Source organism: Vitis riparia, chromosome 11 (genome assembly GCF_004353265.1).
Source record: "Vitis riparia cultivar Riparia Gloire de Montpellier isolate 1030 chromosome 11, EGFV_Vit.rip_1.0, whole genome shotgun sequence".
Lineage (NCBI taxonomy): Eukaryota > Viridiplantae > Streptophyta > Magnoliopsida > Vitales > Vitaceae > Vitis > Vitis riparia.
In genome coordinates, this window is record NC_048441.1 from 7,337,955 (window position 1) to 7,360,773 (window position 22,819).

Consider the following 22,819-nt stretch of genomic DNA (forward strand, 5'->3'; position numbering starts at 1 on the left):
TCAAGGAATTCTCTTTGCTCATGCTTGAGATTCCTAATATGACTGAGGAGGAATTGTTATTCAACTTCATGGATAACCTGCAAGGGTGGGCCAAGCTGGAATTAAGGCACCGAGGTGTTCAAGACTTAGCCACTGTTGTGGCAATAGCAGAGTCTTTAACGACTTACAAGAGGGGAGACTCCTCCAAGGTTGAGTCTTTGGAGAATAGCCACGCCATGGGTGGGAGAGACAAGGTTTCAAGGGACCACAATGCTCCTAGAATGGGATCAGGTAGACGCCTAACGTCCGAGAAAGAACGGGTAAGGTGGAAAGAAAGGAGTTTACGCCTAAAATCAAATGATTCATGTGTGATGGTCCACATTGGGCATGGGATTGTCCAAAGAGGAAGGCGCTCGGTGCCATGATTGAGGAGAGGAAGCAGGAACACGAAGCACATATGGGCTCGATACAGCTACTAGGCACCCTCCAAGTCAACCCAAAGCCTAGTACACTTAAGACCTCCTTACTATCAGGGGTGTAAGTAAAAGAGGCAAAAGGGGAGCAAGCTAAGGTAACCTGCACACACATGGACAAGGTCACCAAGGGAAAGGTGAACTTGATGGATAAGAGGAAGCAACACTCCAAGCATCGAAAGTGCAGGGATCTGCCTCCATCCGAGGCCTCATGGGAAAAAGAGGTGAAAAATATCCTGGTTGAACAGGTTACTAAGAAACAAGGGGTCCTTCCTGTGATAAAGTGTCTAGTTCGATGGAAAGGACTACCTAAGAGGTAGGTAAGATGGTAACATGCGGATGCCTTGAGAAGGTTTTGGAAACACATCGAAAGGTTTCAAGAAGAGGCAACGACGAGGGAGTCGACGACATAGGTGGGGGAGAGTGTCATAGGATGCTTAAAATGAGCCTCCCCATGGGTTTATATAGAACCTAAGAAGTTTTTGGAGACTCTTGGAGCCATCTACACTATGCCATTGGTGGGAAGAGTGTGGAAGGTTCTAGAGATGCCTAGAGATGTCCACACATCTCTACACTATGGTGGAAGACATGAGAGGAGTCCAAGGCTTTCTAAAGAATTCTAGGAATCTCTTGAATATTCTTGTTCATAGGTTTGTACATAGAATTGTGTAAGAATTTCTAGATTATTCTTGAGTTGTAAGGAACCCTCCAAGGTTCCAAAGAGTTCTAATGGTACCTATAAATAGGTGAGGGCCTCATTTGGCCAAGGCACCATCCAAAAACCTAACCAACCAAGCAAGTGAGTTCTCAAAGTACTTGTAAAGGCTTCCTTGAGTAATAAAAGCTTCCATTCTTTAAGAGTTGTCTACTATGACTTTTAAAGCTTTCAAGTCGTGAGCATCTTAGCCTAGCGAACTAATCATTAGGAGTCAAGCTGACTTAGCAAGATCAAGAGTCTTGACTTGTCTAAGTGTCGCATGAGCTTATGAAGAGACTAAGTCCGTGACATAAGGCTCTGTTTAGTAAATGTTTTCAAAAACAATTTTGAAAAATAGTTTTTGAAAATAATTTTTCAAAACTATTCTATTTTGTAGAACAAAAGTTTGTTTGGAAACTGAAATATTTTTAACCTATTTTTAATATTTTTAAATATATTTTAAAAATAATTTTTATATCAAGTGTTTTATTTTTAATCATTCTACATGCTTGTATAATTATCTTCTAAAACAACCCTAAAAAACAAGTGAAAAAAAAACTAAAAGATGTTATTTGGAAACACCATGTTTTTTGTTCTTTAGAATAGAAAATAGTTTCTAGTTGACAAACTTGGTTTTTTTTTTTTTTTTTTTAATTTTGGATAACAGAAAAAATTGTTCTTGAAAACATTTTCCAAATAAACTATAAATGTATTTAACTCAAACCTCAAATGAGATGAGTGAAAATTACCATAAATAATAATAAAATCATATTAATAATTGTTGGAGTTGGATGGGTACCCAAGTCAGGCTTACCTAACTTGATCCAACCAAATAAGAGATTTAGGGGGGTTACAATTTTTGGGAATTAGAACTGCCAAAAATTGCCCAGAAACCACCCCACTAAATAAATAAATAAAATGAGACATCTCTCTCTCTCTCTCTCTCTCTCTCTCTCTCTTTCTTGCTCATTTTAATTTTTCTTTGAAAATAAATATAGAGAGAACTTGGAAAGAAAAGTTCTTTGAAAATAGGTGAAAGACTTTTATGCCATGAAATGAATTGGTTCTTTATTTTACTATGGTCCCATTCATGACCTTGGGTGAAGAATTGAGCAGTGAAACAACTTTTTTTTTTATCCTAGATTTTTCAAAAGGGAATCTGAAGATTTCCAACATTGGTATCAGAGCATGTTTTGTTTGTTTCCTATTTTGTTTTTATTTGTTTTCAAAAATAACATTGTTTCCTATTCTGATTTGTTTCCAAAAAGAATAATGTTCCCATAAATAAAATAAAATAAAAATAAAATAAAATCATTAGGTAAATGGTGGATGCAGTGGGTGGATGCAATAAAATTGGTAGATGTAGTGAGTAAATGGTGGATGCATGTGAAAATTGGATGATATCTAGCGGTGAAATGACAAGTGAATAATATCCAACAAATAAATAAATAAAATGATGGGATGACACTGCAATCCCATAGAACCCACCCTATTGTAGAAGTCCACCCCTATCATGCCACTGGTTGAAAAATGATGGAACATCCACAAGATTCGAACCTAAGTCTTTCCCATGTACAAAGTCCCTTATTACCACTAAAATACCAACACTTAATGTGACATAAATACCATTTACTAGTATTATATTGTTAAATTCAAATATGATGATTACCTTTTCGCATAGTTAAACTATGATTAAAGACTTGGTATCTAACATGATTCTTTAATCAAAATGATGAATGTTGATTTGTTCATAAAATAATAATAAGAAAAAATGAGGGACAATAAAAGACATTTTTCTACAATAATTGTGTCCTAATTAAATTTTGATTTGTTCAAATATTTAATTAAAGTATGGGTATGTGTTACCCATTAAAATTAAATTAAATCCTTTTGGTCTGGTGTGAAAATGGTACGAATTAAGAGAACTAGGAGAGTACTTATAGGTAGAGGACCTTGGCCATTTTTGGATATGCTTATGAATTACAAGAGGGACCCTAACCATTCCATAAATGAACACTAGGCTCATGTTGTTAATATGATCAAGAGTTTGGAAGTGGAATATATTTTTCTATCAGACTATAAAAAGCGAATTTTACAAATGTTATTAACAGAACCTAAGGCTAAAGTTTTATAAAATATATGAGAATTCATTCAAGAAGGGCCTCAAGGTTTCACAATTAAGTATTTTGATGACTTAGTAGCTCTTTTTAAGGAACAATGAAAAATATGCTTTGTGAATAATGCCATTAGATGAACGACAATGTTTTCTATTTCTTCTAACTTGTGAAGTGCAAGTTTTTCAAATTCTATAAAGCATAAAAATCTTAGAGGGTTATGGTTATTGAAAACAACTTCTAGAGTTATAAAAGATATTGTGTATAATCAAAACATTGTTTTTTTTAGCTTTAAGGGAGAAAATTAGTTTTTCTTCTATCTATTATATCTTTTTATGTTTTGTATATAAAATGTAAATATTTTGATATGCAAGACATGACATGTATATTTACCTTATTGATGAATTAGATATCTTTTTATTCACAAGTCTTCAGTTCTTTAAAGACATATTGTCAACACATGCTAGTTGTACAATATAATTTCATGGAGTGGGAGTTTTTTAAGTTAAAGGAAATTTATGTAATTTCTTTCCTAAATATATATATATATATAGTAATACTTGCATAGATTATTTCTAATTTGTAATAATTAAAATTGTATATAGGAGCTGATTGAGAACATAGTGAACTATCGTTTTTATTACAATTAAGATTGTTACATATTAGAAGATAATTAGAGCAAGTATGAGTATCGATATTCGTAAAAATACCTATTAATAAGATTTGTGCAATATTTTTATGTAGTGAATATGTCAACTGCAACTAAGAACATCATAGTAGAACTAAATAAGAGTGAGAAACTAAATGGTGATAATTACAAGATTTGACATCGCAAGGTTTGGTATATCCTTGAAAAGCAAGAGGTTTTTGCAACATTAAATCATATCATGCAAGAATCTGAATAATGGAACTCTGCCCAACATAAAATATATTAGGAAACTTATGTGGCTTGGAAGAAAATGAATTATTTAACTCTCATTACGTTGTTAAGTTGTATGCAAGATGATCTCTTGATTGAGTATGAGGTATACCAAACTACTCATGAGATGTGGGAAGCTCTAAAGGAAAAGTATGGTGGACTTTTAGCTACAAAACTAAGAGAACTTGTAATGAAATTTAGAAATTACAAGATGCAATTGAACCATACAATGAAACATCTCATGAAAAGAATTATAAGAGAGCTTAAGACATTCAAGCATGTCCTCGCTGATGAGCAATAAGTTGAGGCAATCATCAAATCTCTACCAAAGAGTTGGAAACACGTGGTGGTGAACATGACACATAATGAGAGTGTCAAGACCTTTGATGATATAGTTCTTCATCTTGAATTAGAAGCCAAGCGACTTGTTGTTATTAGGCCTAATAAACAAGCTTATGTAGTTGAATCCAATTCATGCAAAACTTCCTGCTTTAAGCACAATAGAAAATTCTTTAAGAAAAATAAGAAATCTGATGACACTTCAAAGAAAGGAAAAACTAGGACACACAAGAAGTTCAAGCGTGTTAAGAGGGATAAGAGCAAATTGAAATGCTACAATTGTGGCAACAAGGGTCACTTTGCCTCTGAGTGGACTGAGCCGAAACAAGTGTGGTCTTGTTCAAATAAATCATGTGTTTATGTTTCTAGCTATGTAATGTTAACTGAATCTATTCCTTTGTGGACTGTAGACTTAGTCGCCACCGACCATATAACTAGAGATGAAGGAGCATATGTAGAGTTTTGGCGAATTAGTTCTGATACAAGATGGATCTATGTAGGAAACAACTCTAAAGTTGAGGTCAAAGGTATTAGAACATGTAAATTAGAATTTTGCAGAAGACGTACCCTATTCCTACATGATGTTCTTTATGCTCCGGATATTCGACGAAATTTGGTCTCTATGTTAGTCCTTCTTAGTTTATGTTTCAATTTGAATTTTCATTATTCGGTAATGGAGTTGTATTTGGGAACAACATACTATGGTTCCGGATTTATTCTGAGTGGATTTATGGTTCTTGACATTGATAATTGTGTATTGTCTAATACTAATTATAGTTATTATTTGTTGATGACCACTTCTAGAAATACATATGATGATATGATCATATGACATGCTAGACTTGGGCATATTGGAAAATAAAGAGTGAATATACTAGCTAGAGAAAATCTACAAGGTCAATTCACTAAAATTGATATGCCAACTTGAGAATATTTTCTAACTGGTAAGACAACAAGAAAACCATTTGGAAAAGGAACTAGAGCTGAAATATCATTGCAATTGATCCATTCTAAAATTTATGGTCCTATGAGTGTTAGAGCAAGGCGTGGCGCCTTGTATTTCATCACATTTATAAATGACTTTACTTGTTATGGTCATGTTTATCTAATTTCTTATAAGTTAGAAATATTAAATTGATTCAAGCGCAACATTAATTTAGTTGAGAATCAATTGGATAAAAAGATTAAAAAATTAAAAATAGACCAAGGTAGAGAAATATCTATTAGAACGATTTAAATATTTATGTGATGAAAAGGGTATTAGTAGACAACTGACTATTCCAGGGACTCCACAACAAAACGGTGTTACTGAGATGAGGAATAGAATGTTGTTAGACATGGTTAGGTCAATGATGACTCAAGCAAATCTTCTCATTTCATATTGGAAAGATGCATTGTTGATTGTTACTTATGTACTTAATCAAGTACCCTCAAATACTATTGCATCTACTCCATATGAGTTATGGAATAATCGAAAGCCTAATCTTAGCAATTTGTGACTATGGGGGTCAACAACTTATATTCACAATCTTTCTCATAAATATGGAAAATTAGGTCTTAGAGGAAGGAAATGCATCTTTATAAGATACAATGAACAATCGAAGAGGTATGCATTCATAGGTGAGCAGAAATATGGAATATTAACTAAATTAGAATCACTAGATGTCACATTCTTAGAGAGAGATTTCCCACGTATGGGTGAGATTGATAGGGATTCACATCTTTATAAAATGATGGATCCTGACATAAGATCTACACTTGAACAACAATTGATTCTTGAACCTAGTGGGAGTGAACTAGTACCTATAGCAATTACAGTAAAAGAGTTAATGTTGAGAAATTTTTTTTGACAATTCATTCCTTGACGATGATTTAAGATTGAAAGGAAAGTTCATATTGTTACTCAATATGATGATATTGAGCTTAAGTTGGTTCTATAGGCTCTTATTTTTCCAACTAAGGATGAATGGAGAAAAACAATGGAAGAAGAATTGGAGTCAATGCAAAAGAATCAAGTATAGGACTTGGTTGATCTACCTTCAGATAAAAATGTTATTGGAAACAAATGAGTTCTTCAAATAAAATGAAAGGCAGATGGATCCATTGAAAATTATAAAGCTCGATTAGTTGCTAAAGGGTATACCCAACAAGAGGGTATAAACTATGAGGAAACCTTCTCTCCAGTAGTTAGGTTTGCCTTAATTTGCCTCATTCTAGATATAGTAGCTCTTATGGATTTAGAGCTACACCAAATGGATGTTAAGACAACTTTCCTTAATGGATAATTAAATGAAGAAATCCATATGGAACAACTAGTAGGTTTCATTATCTAAGGCTAAAAGCGCAAAGTGTGTAAGTTAAATTGATCGATTTAAGGCCTTAAGCAATCATCCAGATAATGGTACTTGACATTTCACTATGCAATAACTTCGTACGATTTCACAATGTTTGATAAGGACCATTATGTTTACATTAAACAACATAAAGATAAATATGTATTATTATCTTTATACGTGGATGATATATTTATAGCTGGAAATGATTTGGAGTTTGGTCAAACCATTAAACAATGATTATCATCTACTTTTGAGATGAAAGATATGGGAGAAGCATCTTATATTCTTGGAGTAAAGATTCATAGAGATCATTCTACTAGACTAGTGGCTCTTTCACAAGAACACTATATTAAGAAAATCCTTGAATGATTTAATATGCAAGATTGCAATCCCATTGACACTCCATTTTCAAGAGGTGAAAACCTAAGCAAAGAAATATGTTCAAAGACTCTAGAAGAAAAAAAGAAAATAAGAAATGGTTCCTTATGCTACGATATGTACAAGACTAGACATCTGCTATGTTGTTGGGAAGGTTAACTACCAAGCAATTCCTGGAATGATACATTGGAAAGCAGTAAAAAGAATTCTTAGGTATCTAAAAGGCACTATGGACTATTCCCTTTGTTATCAAGGTAAAGAATTGTGTTTGGTGGGTTATTCAGATGTCGATTAGGCAAGTGATCTAGATGAGCACAAATCAACATCTGGATATATATTCTTGCTTAACAATGGTGTTATTTCATGGAAAAGCAAGAAACAAACTTGTATAACTTTGTCAACCATGGAAACTGAATTTATTGTCTGTCAGCTGCAACATAGGAAGTTGTATGGTTGAGAAGATTTTTGCAAAGCTTGAAAATAGTCAAGGACGTTTTTGGGCCAACAACAATCTATAATAACAGTTAAGTTGCGATTGCTTATGTAGAGGACCCGAAATATCATGGAAAAACTTAGCATAATTTTATAAGAGATATTATTGTACAAAATGAGGTGATCCTAAAATATCTACCTACACGTGAGATGGTTGTTGATCCATTCACAAAATCCATTTCGAGAGACATGTTTTTCTATTCATATAAAGTCAGTAGGATTGTGTAAGTTATAATTTATGTTGATTATATGACATGAATTATTATTGATTGGATATAAGATACTATGTAAATTATCAAATGAAATGAGTATTTGTTATTCATATCATTGAATATGTAAATGGTACTTATACATATATGTTCCTAAATGTATGTCAACAAGCAAAGGTTAGCTCTCTCACATGAGCAACCTTCCCAATCAATGTGTTTATGAGTTGAGATGAGACATGGTATATTAATGATGATAAATGAGTAAAAAGTATACAAAGATAATGGGTGTCACCTTGATTAAGTATCAAGATGAGGTCTATAATAAATGACATCTTAACCGAATGTAATTGTCCACAATTACATTTGCTTGTTGAACCAAACTTAAGTTTTAGCATAAAAAGTTTGAGGAGAATTATAGATGCGAAACTCAAACAAGTTGTTGGTATGAAGCTCTTAGTTGAAGTTCGTATGGTGATCATTTGACATACTCTCTCTAAGTGAAGAGAAACCACCAGAGCATGTGTTTATACTACATGTGTTTGAAAGTTACTAATAAGAAAAGTGAGTGATTAATCCCTACATCCTCATTATGTGAGATCCTTAAGGCTTATTACAATTATAATAGCCCACATTGTACTTTTTATATTTTTGGCTATGTTTTAAGGTGACAAATTAATGTGGTTACTTTGGTATGTTTTCGACATAAATAAAATAATTTATCCTTATGGGACATATTGGGCAAGTGATTAATTTGAATCTAAAAGACCTTAACTTAAAAGAAAGATTTTTTTTAGTTACATTGATAAAGATGTGTTCATGGTTGATCGACTTATAGTTAATATAATTGTGAATACATTTATAATGTTGTGTAATATGCAGCTTTAAGGGATTAAGTGTATACATTAAAATGTGACTAAATAAATTTGGGTACAACGAGACATGATTATAGTTATTCACTCATAATTTTGGGGTTAAGCTATTATGTTTCCTTAATAGGTACATAACTTTATAAGCTCCCAAATTGTAGATGTGCTCACATGGTCACACGACCCATTTACTTGTATGAATCACCCTTAAAAAGCTGCGAAAATGGACCTGGATGATTATTGATTGACTGCATCAACCCATCTTATGCAAGTGGGAGATGTTGGAGTTGGGTAAGTGCCCAAGTCGAACTGACCTAACCCAATCCAACCAAATTAGAGATTTTGGGGAAGCAATTTTTGGTAGTAGGAATTGTCAGAAACTGCCCAGAAACCAAATCATTTTTATTTTTCTTTGAAAAGAAAGACATAGAGAACTTGGGAAGAAAATGTATCTGAAAAGAGGTGAAAGACTTTTGTGTTGTGAAACGAAGTGCTTCTTGATTTTACTATGATTCCATTTACAACTAAAGGTGAAAAATCGAACGATGAAACAACTTTTTCTTTTTCTTTTTCTTGGATTTTTCAAAAGATAATCCGAAGATTTACAACAATAATTTTACATAACTTCTCATTATGACAATATGTAAAGCAATGCCTTCTCTTTATTAAAACACTATTAATTTTCTTGTTTATGTTTTAGCTATTAATTTTTAAAAATAATAATATTTCCATTGCTTTTTGCTATCTACATGATGCTAATCTCTAGAGGAGATAATTTTCATATATCTTGCTATTATATGTTAATAGATTAATTCACATGTGTCTTGCAGCTATATGAATTAACAATTGGATCAACTTATATAACTTCTAACTAAATAATCATAAGAAAATTAACATTCAAACTTTGTTGAAACAAGTAAAGTAATTAATAATTGTATATAAAAAAAATCAGAATGAGTTTTGTGATGTACCTTCTTGTAGTTTTAGGCTATGAACCATATTTGAGATGAGTAAAAAATCTTCTTTACTTTACTTAAAATCAACAAAAAGATAGGAAAATTCTTATATTACAAAGAATAGTAGAAAAGGAATTGAAAAAGAAATTTCCGATGATGGATCTTATAATCATATTAATATCCTATAATGAACTTAAGGAATTGAAAGAAAAAAAAAAGATTGTAATGCTCGTTGATAACATATCATTTAATTAGGCGGTCTTCTATTTTATAAATAATTAGGAAGATCAAGATAATCTAGAAGTTCTCATTACTTAATAAATTTTCATAACATTTACAAATTTGTTGAATTTAATGGGAAAAAAACCTTTTATTATAGGGTAAATAATGTAAATATGTACTTTTCATAAAATATGAATGAATTTAGCATTCGAAAAAACTATTTTCATAGGAGTGCATTTTGGGGAAAATAATTCTCATTTCATGCTCTAAAATACTTTATGTATGTTTTCAAGACTCCCTTCCAACCATAGGTGGGCTCCCTACTTTTTTTTTTTCTCACTTAAACAACCCAAATTTTGGGCCTCCCCCATTTTTTTTCTTCTTTTTTCTTTTTTCCCTCCTCATTCTAGTTGCCCTCATTTCCACTTCTCACCAAATTAAATTAAGTTTTTTTTATTATTATTATAGTTAAATGAATTAAGTTTTATTTTTTTTAATACTTTGATTTTAATTAAATTTGTAAAATAATTCTCACTTTTTCCTATTTTTTAAAATCTACTTAATTAAAAAAGCAAACTTTATTTTTTAAAAGTACAATTCATTTATTCATTAGTTTTTTTCATTTTCTTTATTAATTTTTTTATTTTAGCATCATGTGTAATTAATGAATTAAAATAAATTAGTTTTTAATATAAACATATACTCATCTATAGTAATTAATAATCTAATAAATAAATAAATACTAATATTTTAAATAATATTGATTTCAAATATATATATAATTTTTTTTTGTATTCATAATATTTTATATTCATAATATTTATAATTTTTATATTATGGGTTTCATTTTTTATTTTTTTATTTTTTTTTATTTTTTTTATAGAATATTAAACCTAAATTTTAAAATAAAAAAATAAAAATAAAGAAACACTATCCACATGTGTTGAAACCAAAGTTTTTGCTTTCTTCAAAATCAAAACAAAAAAAATAATATAAAAAAAATTAACTTACCTTTAATTTTATTCAACAAAAAATTAGTAATGATAATTCTTTAAGAGTATTTAATTTTATTTGAAGGTAAATAAAATTAAAATTTTAAAAGTGTTTACACTAACTTTTTAAATATAAATTCATAATTCTCATCATAATACATTGATATTTAAAAAAGAAAAAAGAAAAACTAATGTTGTTTTTATTAAATATGTAGTACATTTTTGTTTAATTAAAAACTTAAACTATTAAAATTGTTTTTATTTTTAATAAATAATGTTTTAAAAAGTACATTATGTGTATTTTTTTGACATATTATTTAATAATTGTTGTCAAAGTTATAACAATGACGGTAAAAAACTAAATAAGCTAGCATATTCTATTATGTAGAATGATACTTTTAATTACTAATATTATTATTTTTAAGTAAAAATAATGTTACTATTTTCAGTAACATGTTTAATGTAAATGTTGAAGTGGTGATGAATAATAAATAGACTAACACATCTTTCTATTTATAGTAGTATTTTTAATTACTAGCATCATAACTTTTTAGGTAAAAACAATGTTATTATTTTCAATTGCATATTTGATATAAAGGTTGAAGCGATGATAGACGATATGATAACTCCATATGGAGGGTCCAATTTAGTGTACGTCAAGGAGGAAAATGTTGCGATATTTCGGCGATATATCATGTATCGGAGGGTATCGACATGACATTTCATAGAGAAATATCGGTCCGGCGATAGTTCGGGATAAATCCCCCACTAAATTTATATATACTTAAACTCATTATATAAAGAAAATATTAAAAGAATATTTTAAAGAGCAAATTAATTATAATTATTTTATAATTAAATGCAAAATTTTCTTTTAATTGATTACCAAAAATATAAAAATTATATAATTTTCTTCATAATGTTTTTAATATCATTAATAATTAATTAAATATAAAATAATTATATATATATATATATATATATCATAATTTATTTTATATTGTTTAATACAATTGAATTAAATGGATCATAATTTTAATATTAATATATATTTTAAAATTAGACATATTATAATCAAATATCATAATATTAGATGTAATTTAATAATAAATGTAAACTTATAAAATTCATATTTTTATTGACACATACGATATTATTATCAAATATGATAAATCATGTTATACATATATCAAAATTTTCAATAAAATAACTTTAAAATATCTATTATACTTCTAATTATATTATTATGAAGTTTCTTTACATTTTTGTAAGTTTTTAATAATTTTAAGTCTACTGATATTTTTTCCAAAATATCCGTCAATATATCTTCGATTTATCCGTAAAATTGAAATATCAATATATCCGTAATTACCAATATTTTCATCCTTGGTGTACGTGTCAGTTTACCATGTATAGATGGTAGCTTACCTCCACTTAGTGGAAAATAGTATGTACATAAAAATTTTATTTTTATGTATGAAATGAGAATTATTTTTGAAGTGTGGATGAAAACTAATTTTCATGGATGGTACATGTTTCAATAATTCCTTCATAGTATATTTTGGGCAGATGGCATGAGGTGGGATTCAATCCAAACCCACGGGTCCCATACATTACCAACAAAAGCAGAAAAAGGGTAAGCAGGTGATTCAAGCCCAAAAATAAGTTTATCTTTCTGCTTAAAACCGTTATCCTCTCCCGCTCCACCTCTGGGTATAGTTGAGAGCTGTTCATTCATGGGTTTAGGGTTTTCAAACATTAGCAATGAAAATGGTGTAGGACCCCAAAAGCATTATCGATTGGTAGCTTGAAAAATGTGGGCGTATGTCCCCAAATTGATTAATTGATGAGCACTTCAATGGTCTTATGTGAAAACTTAATCTTCATCCGCCGCAGCTCATTTCACTCCCACACCCACGGTCTGTCGCTGCCTCAATTCACCGAATCAGCGAGAGGAACGAGGAGGCGGCGGCCGCTTGGGTTGGTGCATTCCACGGACCAAGGAGGAGCTGGTGGCAGAAGTTCTTCGACGACGATGGCAATTGGCTTGGCCTCAAAGATGGGGACATGGTGGATTTGGAGGAGAGCTCCAGCGAAGAAGAGGACTTGTCCGAGACCCAAAAGTTTGAAGCCTGGAAAAGGAGAGCAGAGGCCATTTTGGAGCTCAGGGAAGCCCAAGAAGATATAAGGAATCAAGAGGGTAGGAGGTGGGAGGACTGGCTTGTGGAAGGGTCTACTGATTCTCATTCTGATTCTGATTGGGTTGCTGGCAGTCATACCGGGGATGAAGGAGGAGACGGTGGTGATTTGGGTGGGATCATTCCGGACAAGGGTTTTGTTGAGTCTGTGAGGGATTTGGTTCTGGGAAGGGAAGATGATGAGTTGCTGTATGAAGACCGGGTTTTCCGCTATGCGTCTTTCAATTCAGTATGTGCATTCTACATTTTTATTTGCAAATTTTGATTTACATTTGAAACATATAATTTGAAAATTTCTAACCTGTTTCTGTTTTGTTGCTGCAGGCTAAATTTTTGGCTGTGTTGTTGATAATACCATGGGCATTAGATTTTGTGGTTCATGATTACGTCCTCATGCCTTTTTTAGACAGGTAATTGCTGTGACTCAATGGTTTTAGCGCTTGTGATTTCTGTCATACGTGAAGAAAATATGAGAGGTACCATTTTTTTTTCTTTGGTCTCTCTTTCTCCATGTTTGCTTTTGGGTGAGAAAGATTGCCAATTAACCTACTTTAGAGCGAGATGCTATGAATTCCTACAGGTACCATTAGTAGTAACACATTATCAATCCCTCAAGTTCAAGGGGCGTGTCTGTTACTAGATTTTATTTGCACCGGACAAAGGGAACATCCTAGTCTGTTTCTCAAGCATAGTGACGGCCTATTTTGAAATAGCACTCTCTCTACTATAACTACTGCAGATGAATTTGTGTGGTCCTGTATACAATCCTTTTATCGTATTACTACCTGTACTATGTTTACGTGCATATACTTTAATATTCAGTTTTGCATTAATAGGTTTGCGAAAATTCCTTGAATTTGGTTGCACACTGTGGACGGCTTTTTGTTGGGCTAGTAGGCTCCCCATCATTCAATTTTTGCATCTTGTATCGTTTGTTTCTCCATTATTTTTTTTTTCTCTTTGTGTGTGTTCTTCAGGTGGATTTGTGTTTACTTAAAACGATTTTTTTTTTTTTTTTTGTCTTCCAAAAGATAGAAATTAAGTTATGAGGGTTTTTATCATGAAATTCACTTATTCCTCTTCTCCCTTGACCCCTATTCCACTGTACCCTTCCTGTTTAGATGATGCATTACCAGTTACACAGATGTACTCACAGCTTTGTTCTTTAGTTTTGTGCTAAAAGGTTTATTGTTTCTTTTTGTTAAAATTTGATGAAGATGTTAATTCTAGTTATCCTAACAGAAGTGAAAGATATGTTAGGATATTCCCTTGTCCATAATTAACTGGTACTTGAGAATTCACTCTATTAATGGTAGTGGTGTGCTAGAACCTCTAAATTTCCAAGTGTGGATCAAGTGACCACCATGTTGTGAACAGGTATGTAAAGACTGTACCACTTGCCGCAAAGATGCTTGATGTAAGAAGACATCAAAAGCTTGAAATGGTTAAAGAATTAAAAATTGAGAGAGCAAGATTTCGGCTTGAGGTAGAGATTGGTAAATCTCCCCCTCTTTCAGATGATGAGGTTTGGCTGGAGTTAAGGCATAAAGCGTAAGACAAACACTTTTTTCTGTAATAATTTTATTGTCCTTTTCTTTATTCTGTTGATTTTATTTTATTTTATTTTTTATATTTTATACTGTAATAAAGATGAGTGTTGTTAACACGTATATAAATAGGCTATTTGTATTTGTGTGTTACTGAAACTCATCAACAATATCAAACCCATACCCTAACAACCAGGAATCTAGCTATGCATCACACCCTCACTGTTATTACAAACAGTGCCTGGACAATCTGCACCAAGTATTCATTACTATATTGATTAGTATTGAATTTGGAAGAAAAATTGGATAGTACTTTATTTTTTAAAAAATTTGGTTTACATCCAGAACTTAAATACAAAATTTAGCAACTAACCAACATACAAAATATCATCCGATATTCTCTCTAATTCAAACCAGAAATAAAATCAAATTTAAACACACTAGGACTTATCCCAACGAAACAACCTAGAATAATAGGACTCAGTCAAGTCTTATCTTTTGGTTTTATTTTAAATTCAAACTCCTAAAAATCTAAGACTTATCCAAACTAAACAACCTAGAATAATAGGACTCAATCAAGCCTTATCTTTTGGTTTTATTTTAAATTCAAATTTCTAAAGAACCTGCAGTTTCAACACTCCCCCTCAAATTGAGGAATAGATATTAATAATTCCCAGTTTGCTTATAAGAGAATCAATATACTGTCTTGGTAGAGCTTTTGTAAGAATGTTTACAATTTGAAGCTTGGTAGGTGTGTACTGCAGTAAAAACTCTCCATTCTCAATTTTCTCTTTAATGAAATGTCTGCCTATTTTCACATGTTTGGTTCTATCATGATGAACTGGATTATGGGAGATGCTAATGGTTGCTTGATTATCACATAACATTTTCATCGGAAACTCGATTGAAATCTTCAACTCCTCCATTACACGTTTTAGCCATAGCCCTTCACATACACCCAGTGCAATATTCCGACACTCAGCTTCTGCGCTACTTCGAGTCACTACGAACTGCTTCTTACTTCTCCAAGCAACCAAATTACCCCATACGTAGGTACAATAGCCCGAGGTGGACCTTCTATCATTCACGAAACCTACCCAATCTACGTTAGAATATACTTCGATTCCTCGTCTAGTACTTTTGCCAAAAAATAACCCATTTCCAAGTGTCATTTTCAAGTATCGGAGAATTCTATGAACTGCACTGAGATGTTCTTCAGTGGGAGCATGCATGAATTGACTAACCACACTAACAAGAAAGGCTATGTCTAGCCTAGTATGGGATAAATAGATCAACTTCCCAACGAGCCTTTGGTATTGACCCTTGTCAACCGAAGGGCTTTCTTCTTCATCCCTAAGCTTGCCATTTTGCTCCATAGGTGTGTTCGCTGGTCTACATTCGAGCGTACCAGTTTCCTCTAAAAGATCAAAGACATAGTTTCGTTGAGAGACTGATATTCCACTCGAAGTTTGAGCCACCTCCATGCCATGGAAGTACCTAAGAGTTCCCAAGTCCTTGATTTTGAATTCTCAAGAGAGGGTGTTTTTTAGATTTATCATTTCTACTTCATTATCACTTGTAAGTATTATGTCGTCCACATAGATGATAAGAATGACTATCTTCCCATTTGATGAATGCTTGAAAAACATCGTATCATCCAATTGTCCCTAATTGTATCCAACTTTCTTAACAGTTGAAGTAAAATAGTCAAACCAGACCCTTATTGCTTTAGGCCATACAGAGATTTCTTTAACCCGCACACTCGATTCTTTTTTTTAGCATCCTTGAATCCTGGTGGAATATCCATGTAGACTTCTTCATTGAGATCATCATTTAGAAATGCATTTTTTTACGTCTAACTAATGAAGAGACCAATCATTGTTGACTACAATGGAGAGTAGAACTTGAACAGTGTTGAGTTTCGCAATTGGAGCAAACTTTTCCTAAGAATCTACTCCATACGTTTGCGTAAATCCCTTAGCCACCAATCTTGCCTTGTATTTGTCAATGCTCCCATCAGCTTTATATTTCACATTGAAAATCCACTTGCATTTGATAGTGGATTTTCCCAAAGTTCCATTTTTCTCAAGAGCTTTAATCTCCTCGTGCATAGCTGCCTTCGAATTTGGATGTTGAATACCTTATAAATGTCCCTGGGTATATGCACTTTAGAAAGATTAGTAGTAAATGCTCGAAACTGTGGAGATAATCTTTCATAGGAAACAAAATCTGCAATAGGATGTGTGGAACACGATCTAACCATTTTCTGAAATGCAATAGGAACATCCAAATCATTTAATACACCTGGATTAGTATCAGTTACTGTGTTACCTGAATTCTGGTCATGAGGATCCGGATTAGGTTCAGTTAACTGACTGTGTGCAGAGGGCATGCGAGTTTCTATATCCCTGACAACTTTTCTTCTGGAATAAACCTGAAGCTTTGAGGTCAAATTTGCTAGAAGATTAGTTGCAGAATCTGGTTCTGGGGTTGAATCTGCCGGAAAATTAGGTGCAGAATCTAGTTCTAGGGTCGAATCTGCTGGAAGATTGGGTGCAGAATTTGGTATGAAGGGAACAACAGTGGTTTCAGGGCTGGAATTACTTGCTGTTACAGGGGTTGTTGAGGTGGCAGATTCAAAAACTGGGGCTGGAAGAGCAATATTAGTTGGAAGACCAATATCTCAAAATTGATCTGAGCTGGAATTCCATGAAATCTCCCCCTGAAGCTGAGTTTTGGGAAAATTGGCTTGATGCTCAAGGAATGTTACATCCATGGAAATATAAAACCTTATTGTAATTGGTGAGTAGTAACATTTATAACCTTTTTGGGTTGAAGAATATCCTAGGAAAAGACATTTGAGGGCTCTTGGATCTAGTTTCGTTCTGTTTTGGGCATAAGTGTTGACAAAAACGCTGCAACCAAAAGTTTTGGTGGAAGGGATGACACTAGTTGAATGTTAGGGTAGCAATTTTTTAGGACTTCAATAGGAGTTTGGTATTGTAATATACTCTAGTGGGCATTCTGTTTATCAAGTATAATGCATTGAGAATGGCTTCCCCCTAAAAATATTTGAGAACATTTGTCGTGGACATAAGGGATTGAGCAACTTCTAACAGATGATGATTTTTTCTTTCTGAAGTTCCATTTTGTTGTGGTGTAGCAATGCATGAGCTTTGATGAATGATGCCATGTTCACGAAGATAGGGTCCAAGGATTGAATTAAAGTATTCAGTACCATTGTCAATGCGAAAATTTTGGATTTTGGTTTGGGATTGAGTGTTAATCATGGCGTTAAAATTTTTGAAAAGCTCTTTTGTTTCAGATTTTTCTTTTAACCAATACACCCAACATATTCGTGTATGATTGTTAATAAATGAGATGAACCACTTAGAGCCTGTTACGTTGCAAATATTGGATGGTCCCCATAAATCACTATGTATGAGCGAAAAAGTATGAGATTTTTGATAAGGTTGTGAAACATAAGAATTTTAACAATGTTTAGACAATTGATAGAACTCATAATGAAATGACTCTTTTAAGTTCTTCTTTTTGAATAACGATGGAAGCAACTTTTTCAAATATGGAAAGCTTGGGTGGCCTGCCTAAAGTGCCAAACCATTATTTCATGATCACTGGAATTTGTAAAAGATGAAAGAACATTGTAGCTTGCCTTCTGAGTGTGTCCTTCTGAAGCTTTATTGTCAAAGATATTTAAACCCTCATGCTCCTAGGCACAATCAATCATCTTCCCCATCTCCATTTCTTAAAATTCGCAGTGATTAGGAAAGAATTTAGTAACACGGTTAAGATCTTTAGTGACTTTGTGTATAGAGAGCAGGTTACACAGCTTGGGAACATGAAGAACAGACAGCAATCTAAAGCTATTCGGAAGAATGACACTTCCTTTACTGGCCACCAGTGAGAAAGAACCATAAGCTATTTTAATTTTATAACTCTCAAAACAAGGCTGATAAGAGTGAAAGAGAGTTATATCACTGGTCATGTGATCGGATGTGTCGGAGTCGATAATCCATGGGTTTGACTTCGAAAAGCATTCAAGGCTCTGGAGCATTTACCTTTTTGGGCAATGAAACTTGATCCTATAGTGGAGGTACTTAAAGGATCACATGTGAGGAGTTTCTGAAGTAGCTCTATCTGTTCTGGATTGAAAGGTGTTTTGTTGGCTGAGTTATTGGATTGTGGTAGTTCATCATTTGTGGCACAATAACCTCAAGGTTCATTTTCTTGTGTTCTGTTACTTTTCCAAATTGGGCGGCTTCCTATGAATTTTCCAATAGGTTTCTCGAGTGTGACCAACCAACTCGATTACAATGATCACACCACAACCTATTGGATCTCCTTCGTGAATCAAAGTGTTGAGAATTCAGTCCCTTGGTGGCTAAGGCTGATTTGTCATTGCTTGGAAAGGAATGTGATGAGGTGTGATCCTTCATCATGACCTTCTTTTGACTATCTTCTTGCCGGACTTCAAAACACGCCTCTTAGAGTGATGGGAGTGGCTTGGTGCTAAGAACCCTTCCACGGACTTCATCAAGATTCTTGCTGAGTCCTGCCAAGAATGTGAAGATCCTTTCTTTTTCCACAATTTTCTGATATTTGATGTTGTCACTAGTGCAATCCCTTTCCAATTCTTTGAACACGTCCAGTTTTTACCAATATTGGGAGAGAATGCTAAAGTATTGGGTCATGTTGAGGTCCCCTTGCCATAATTCTAGAAGTTGGCTTTTGATTTCAAACACCTCTGCTGCATTTTTGTTGTATGAAAATTTCTCCTTGGCTGCATCCTAGATTTCCTTTGCTGTCTTATAGAATAGGAATGTTTGGCTTATGTTCGTCTACATGGAATTAGTAAGCCAAGACATAATCATATTGTTCTTGGAAAACTAGGTTTTGTAAGATGCATCATTCTTTGCCTGAGCTGTCTTCACGCCTGTGATGTAATCGTCTTTGTCTCCCCCACATATATATATCATTACTGATTGAGACCATTGGAGATAATTCTTGCCATTTAATTTGTGGACAGTATTATGGTGAACGGAATTCTCAGGACCACCATTACCACCGGAATTGACAACAGTAGAATCGGAGATCACCTTCGAAGAGCTTGCTGGACCTTCACTAGTCATTGCAGTTTTCACCATGTTTAAGTTCAGATTGTGTGCTCTGATACCATATTGAATTTGGAAGAGAAACTGGATAATACTTTTTTTTTTAAAAAAATTGTTTTACATTCAGAACTTAAATACTAATTTTAGCAACTAACCAACCTACAAAATATCATTCGATATTCTCTCTAATTCAAACCAGAAATAAAATCAAATTTAAACACACTAGGACTTATTCCAACTAAACAACAATAATAGGACTCAGTCAAGCCTTATCTTTTTTTTTTTTTTTAAATTCAAACTCCTAAAAATCTAAGACTTATCCAAACTAAAAAACCCAGAATAATAGGACTTAATCAAGCCTTATCTTTTGGTTTTATTTTAAATTCAAACTCCTAAAAAGTCTGCAGTTTCAACAATTGGTCATGTTACAATTTCATAATAAACATCAAAGTATGAAGATAGCAGCATCTTCTCTATTCAATTTTATGCTTGCTAAAAGTTTAAGATTTAGCTACCATTAGGCAGTGAGTTTAGCTCTAAGATGTCTTGAACATTCAGTGCATCTCAATATCTAAATGCTGCTAAACAAACTAGACTGATTCTGGAGGTACTATCTTTGATCTCAAAGGTCCACAAGTGAAAGTTGGCCCAATGTCTGGGCAATAGATAGTATGACCACACTTGACTGAGCATTTCCCCTTAAATTTTTAGTGTTTTAGGTTGTTAAAGCATGCTGCAGGCAGCTGGACATCTGAGGCTTTAGACTTATTCTTTTTCAGTTAAAGAAGATGTTTGATATGTAAAGTATCAAGAAGATGTTTGATATTTGAATTATTCAAAAAAACTATTTGTATGCAAGAAGGTTGTTCATATTATTAAAGTGATTTACATTTCATATCAAAGCTATTGTAATGGCCAATGCAATTTTTTTTCCTCTTTTTTTATAGGCACTCCTTTTGGTCTCCTAATATCTCTGCCTTGAGTAGGTAGATGAAGTAAGACGAGTGCAACTCGTGTGATTGTAGTTCCTTGTTTCAAAATCATTTTATTAGACAACATTCAGTTTTATAGAAACCCAAGAAGAGGTGTAATAGAATTTGGCAAGAAGGAATGTTGGTTTGATGGACAACAAGAACATGCTTCATCAAGTACTAAATCAAGCATTGTGTTTGTAGCTGCTAGAAGAAAATTGGGGCAGCATGATCATCCTTCTTAAATCAAATGAAATACCTCATTAAGGTTAAAAACACTAGTAGTTAACTAAAAACCCTTGTGTGTCAATTCAAGTACGCCCTTCCTCACAAACCTGTAGTTTTCCCAAATAGATTAGAGATTCACATAGGATTTCTATTTACCCTTTCATAATACCAAATATAACAACTCTTAACTCAACCCAAGCCATTCATTAGTCTTAACCTAATTGAATATATAATTGAAAAAAATTGCGAAAGTATTATCGTGCATTACCCTAATTTTACTTCTTGGGTTAGATGTCAAATCTTTAAAATGTTGGGGAACGATTAAGCATGACTTGATAGTTATATCTTTAAGAGGTCTCGTAGGGGAGTTAAAGGTAGAGTCTTTGGAATCATGCTGTTCTAGCTATTGTTTGGATGGTTTGATTGGGAAGAAATGTGAGCATCTTTGATGATAAGCTAGACATAATTGACAAAGAGGGAAAGGATCCTCCTTTTGACATCTTTTGTGGGTGTCATTCACTAAATATTAAAAAGTTTACCTAGATACTCCTTTGATCTTCATTAAGTGGTTAGGGGTAGGGGAAGGGGGCAAATGTGCAATGGGATTTGAGGTTTGGGTTTGGTTGGTGTTGGTTTAAGGAAGTTTGTTTAGTAGGGAAGAGGAAACTAATTACCCCATCTCCATTTATTCCTTCTTTTTGGTATAGTTTAAGGTAAAGTTCAATGAGTGTTTGTTAGAAAACTTGGGTTAGCTAGGCATTCAATGGATGTTTTAAAATAGAGGTGAGATTATCAATATTTTGTAAGGCTAGTAGGATATGCACTGGTGATATTGGCAAACATTTTTGACTTATTGGAAAGCTTAAGAGTGACTAATTTTATGTTGTCCCTCCTTGATGAAGGATGAAAGTTCTTATCTTGATTGATGGAACTGCCTAAATGAGGGAAGGGGTGAATAGATAGTCTAAGTGAGATATCCCCTAAATTAAATCTTTATATCTAGAATTCAATTATTTCAATAGTTTTATCAGTATTGTTTTGAAGTTAATCAATCCAATGCACAAGTAAAATCAATCACACAAATAAACATTGGATTTAACATGGAAAAACTTTGTACTAAATTTCCTAGAAACTCTGGAGATGTAAAAGACCACGGGAGGTTAAAAGACCACAAACAAATCCCTTAACTTTGAAAAGAAAGTACATAGTTTTACCTAACCTAGATGCGCTTACTCCCCTATATCTTATACTGGTTAGCACCTACACTATTCCTTCTTGTCTTTGATGCAGTACCTCTTGCTCCTTAATGGATACCTTAACCCCATGTTAAGGCTATAGGATCGAACACCTTATTTTCTCGCCAAAGAGTTCTTTCAAGATCGTTCTTGAAAGGTTGAGAGATGGTGTGCTATGGCTTAGGGACGGTTATGCTTGTATGCATATTTTTTTAACTCAATGAAATCATATTTTTATGCTAAAAACCTAGGATATCATTTTGGAAAGCAATTGTAAATTAATTTTACAAAAATACCCTTCACAACACAAAGAACATGCTTGAAAATATGAAGAAGAGGGCCTAGCATTTGAACATTAGAGCGGGACTTTTGAATGCTTGAGAGAACATTTGAGCATTCTTCAAGACAATGTTTGAATGCACTGTAGGACGTTTGAATGTTCCTTTGGAAACGTCCTACCCCTTTTTTGTGCTCCAAACTTTGTTTTTTCTTGGTTTTCCCCAAAATGAACTCCTGGTAATCATTTCATAGTCATT

At 33.1% G+C, this 22,819-nt stretch overlaps 1 protein-coding gene across 1 annotated transcript in view; it reads left to right on the forward strand.

Moving 5' to 3' along the window:
* The first annotated feature begins 565 nt into the window (after positions 1 to 565).
* The window catches only part of LOC117924725 (proton extrusion protein PcxA), a 63,147-nt gene continuing 40,893 nt past the window's right edge, over positions 566 to 22,819 (forward strand). Inside the window, exons 1-4 of the mRNA XM_034843447.1 lie at positions 566 to 768; positions 12,847 to 13,399; positions 13,495 to 13,580; positions 14,548 to 14,721. Coding sequence (XP_034699338.1) covers positions 566 to 768; positions 12,847 to 13,399; positions 13,495 to 13,580; positions 14,548 to 14,721 — 1,016 coding nt within the window. The remainder of the gene's footprint in view (positions 769 to 12,846; positions 13,400 to 13,494; positions 13,581 to 14,547; positions 14,722 to 22,819) is intronic.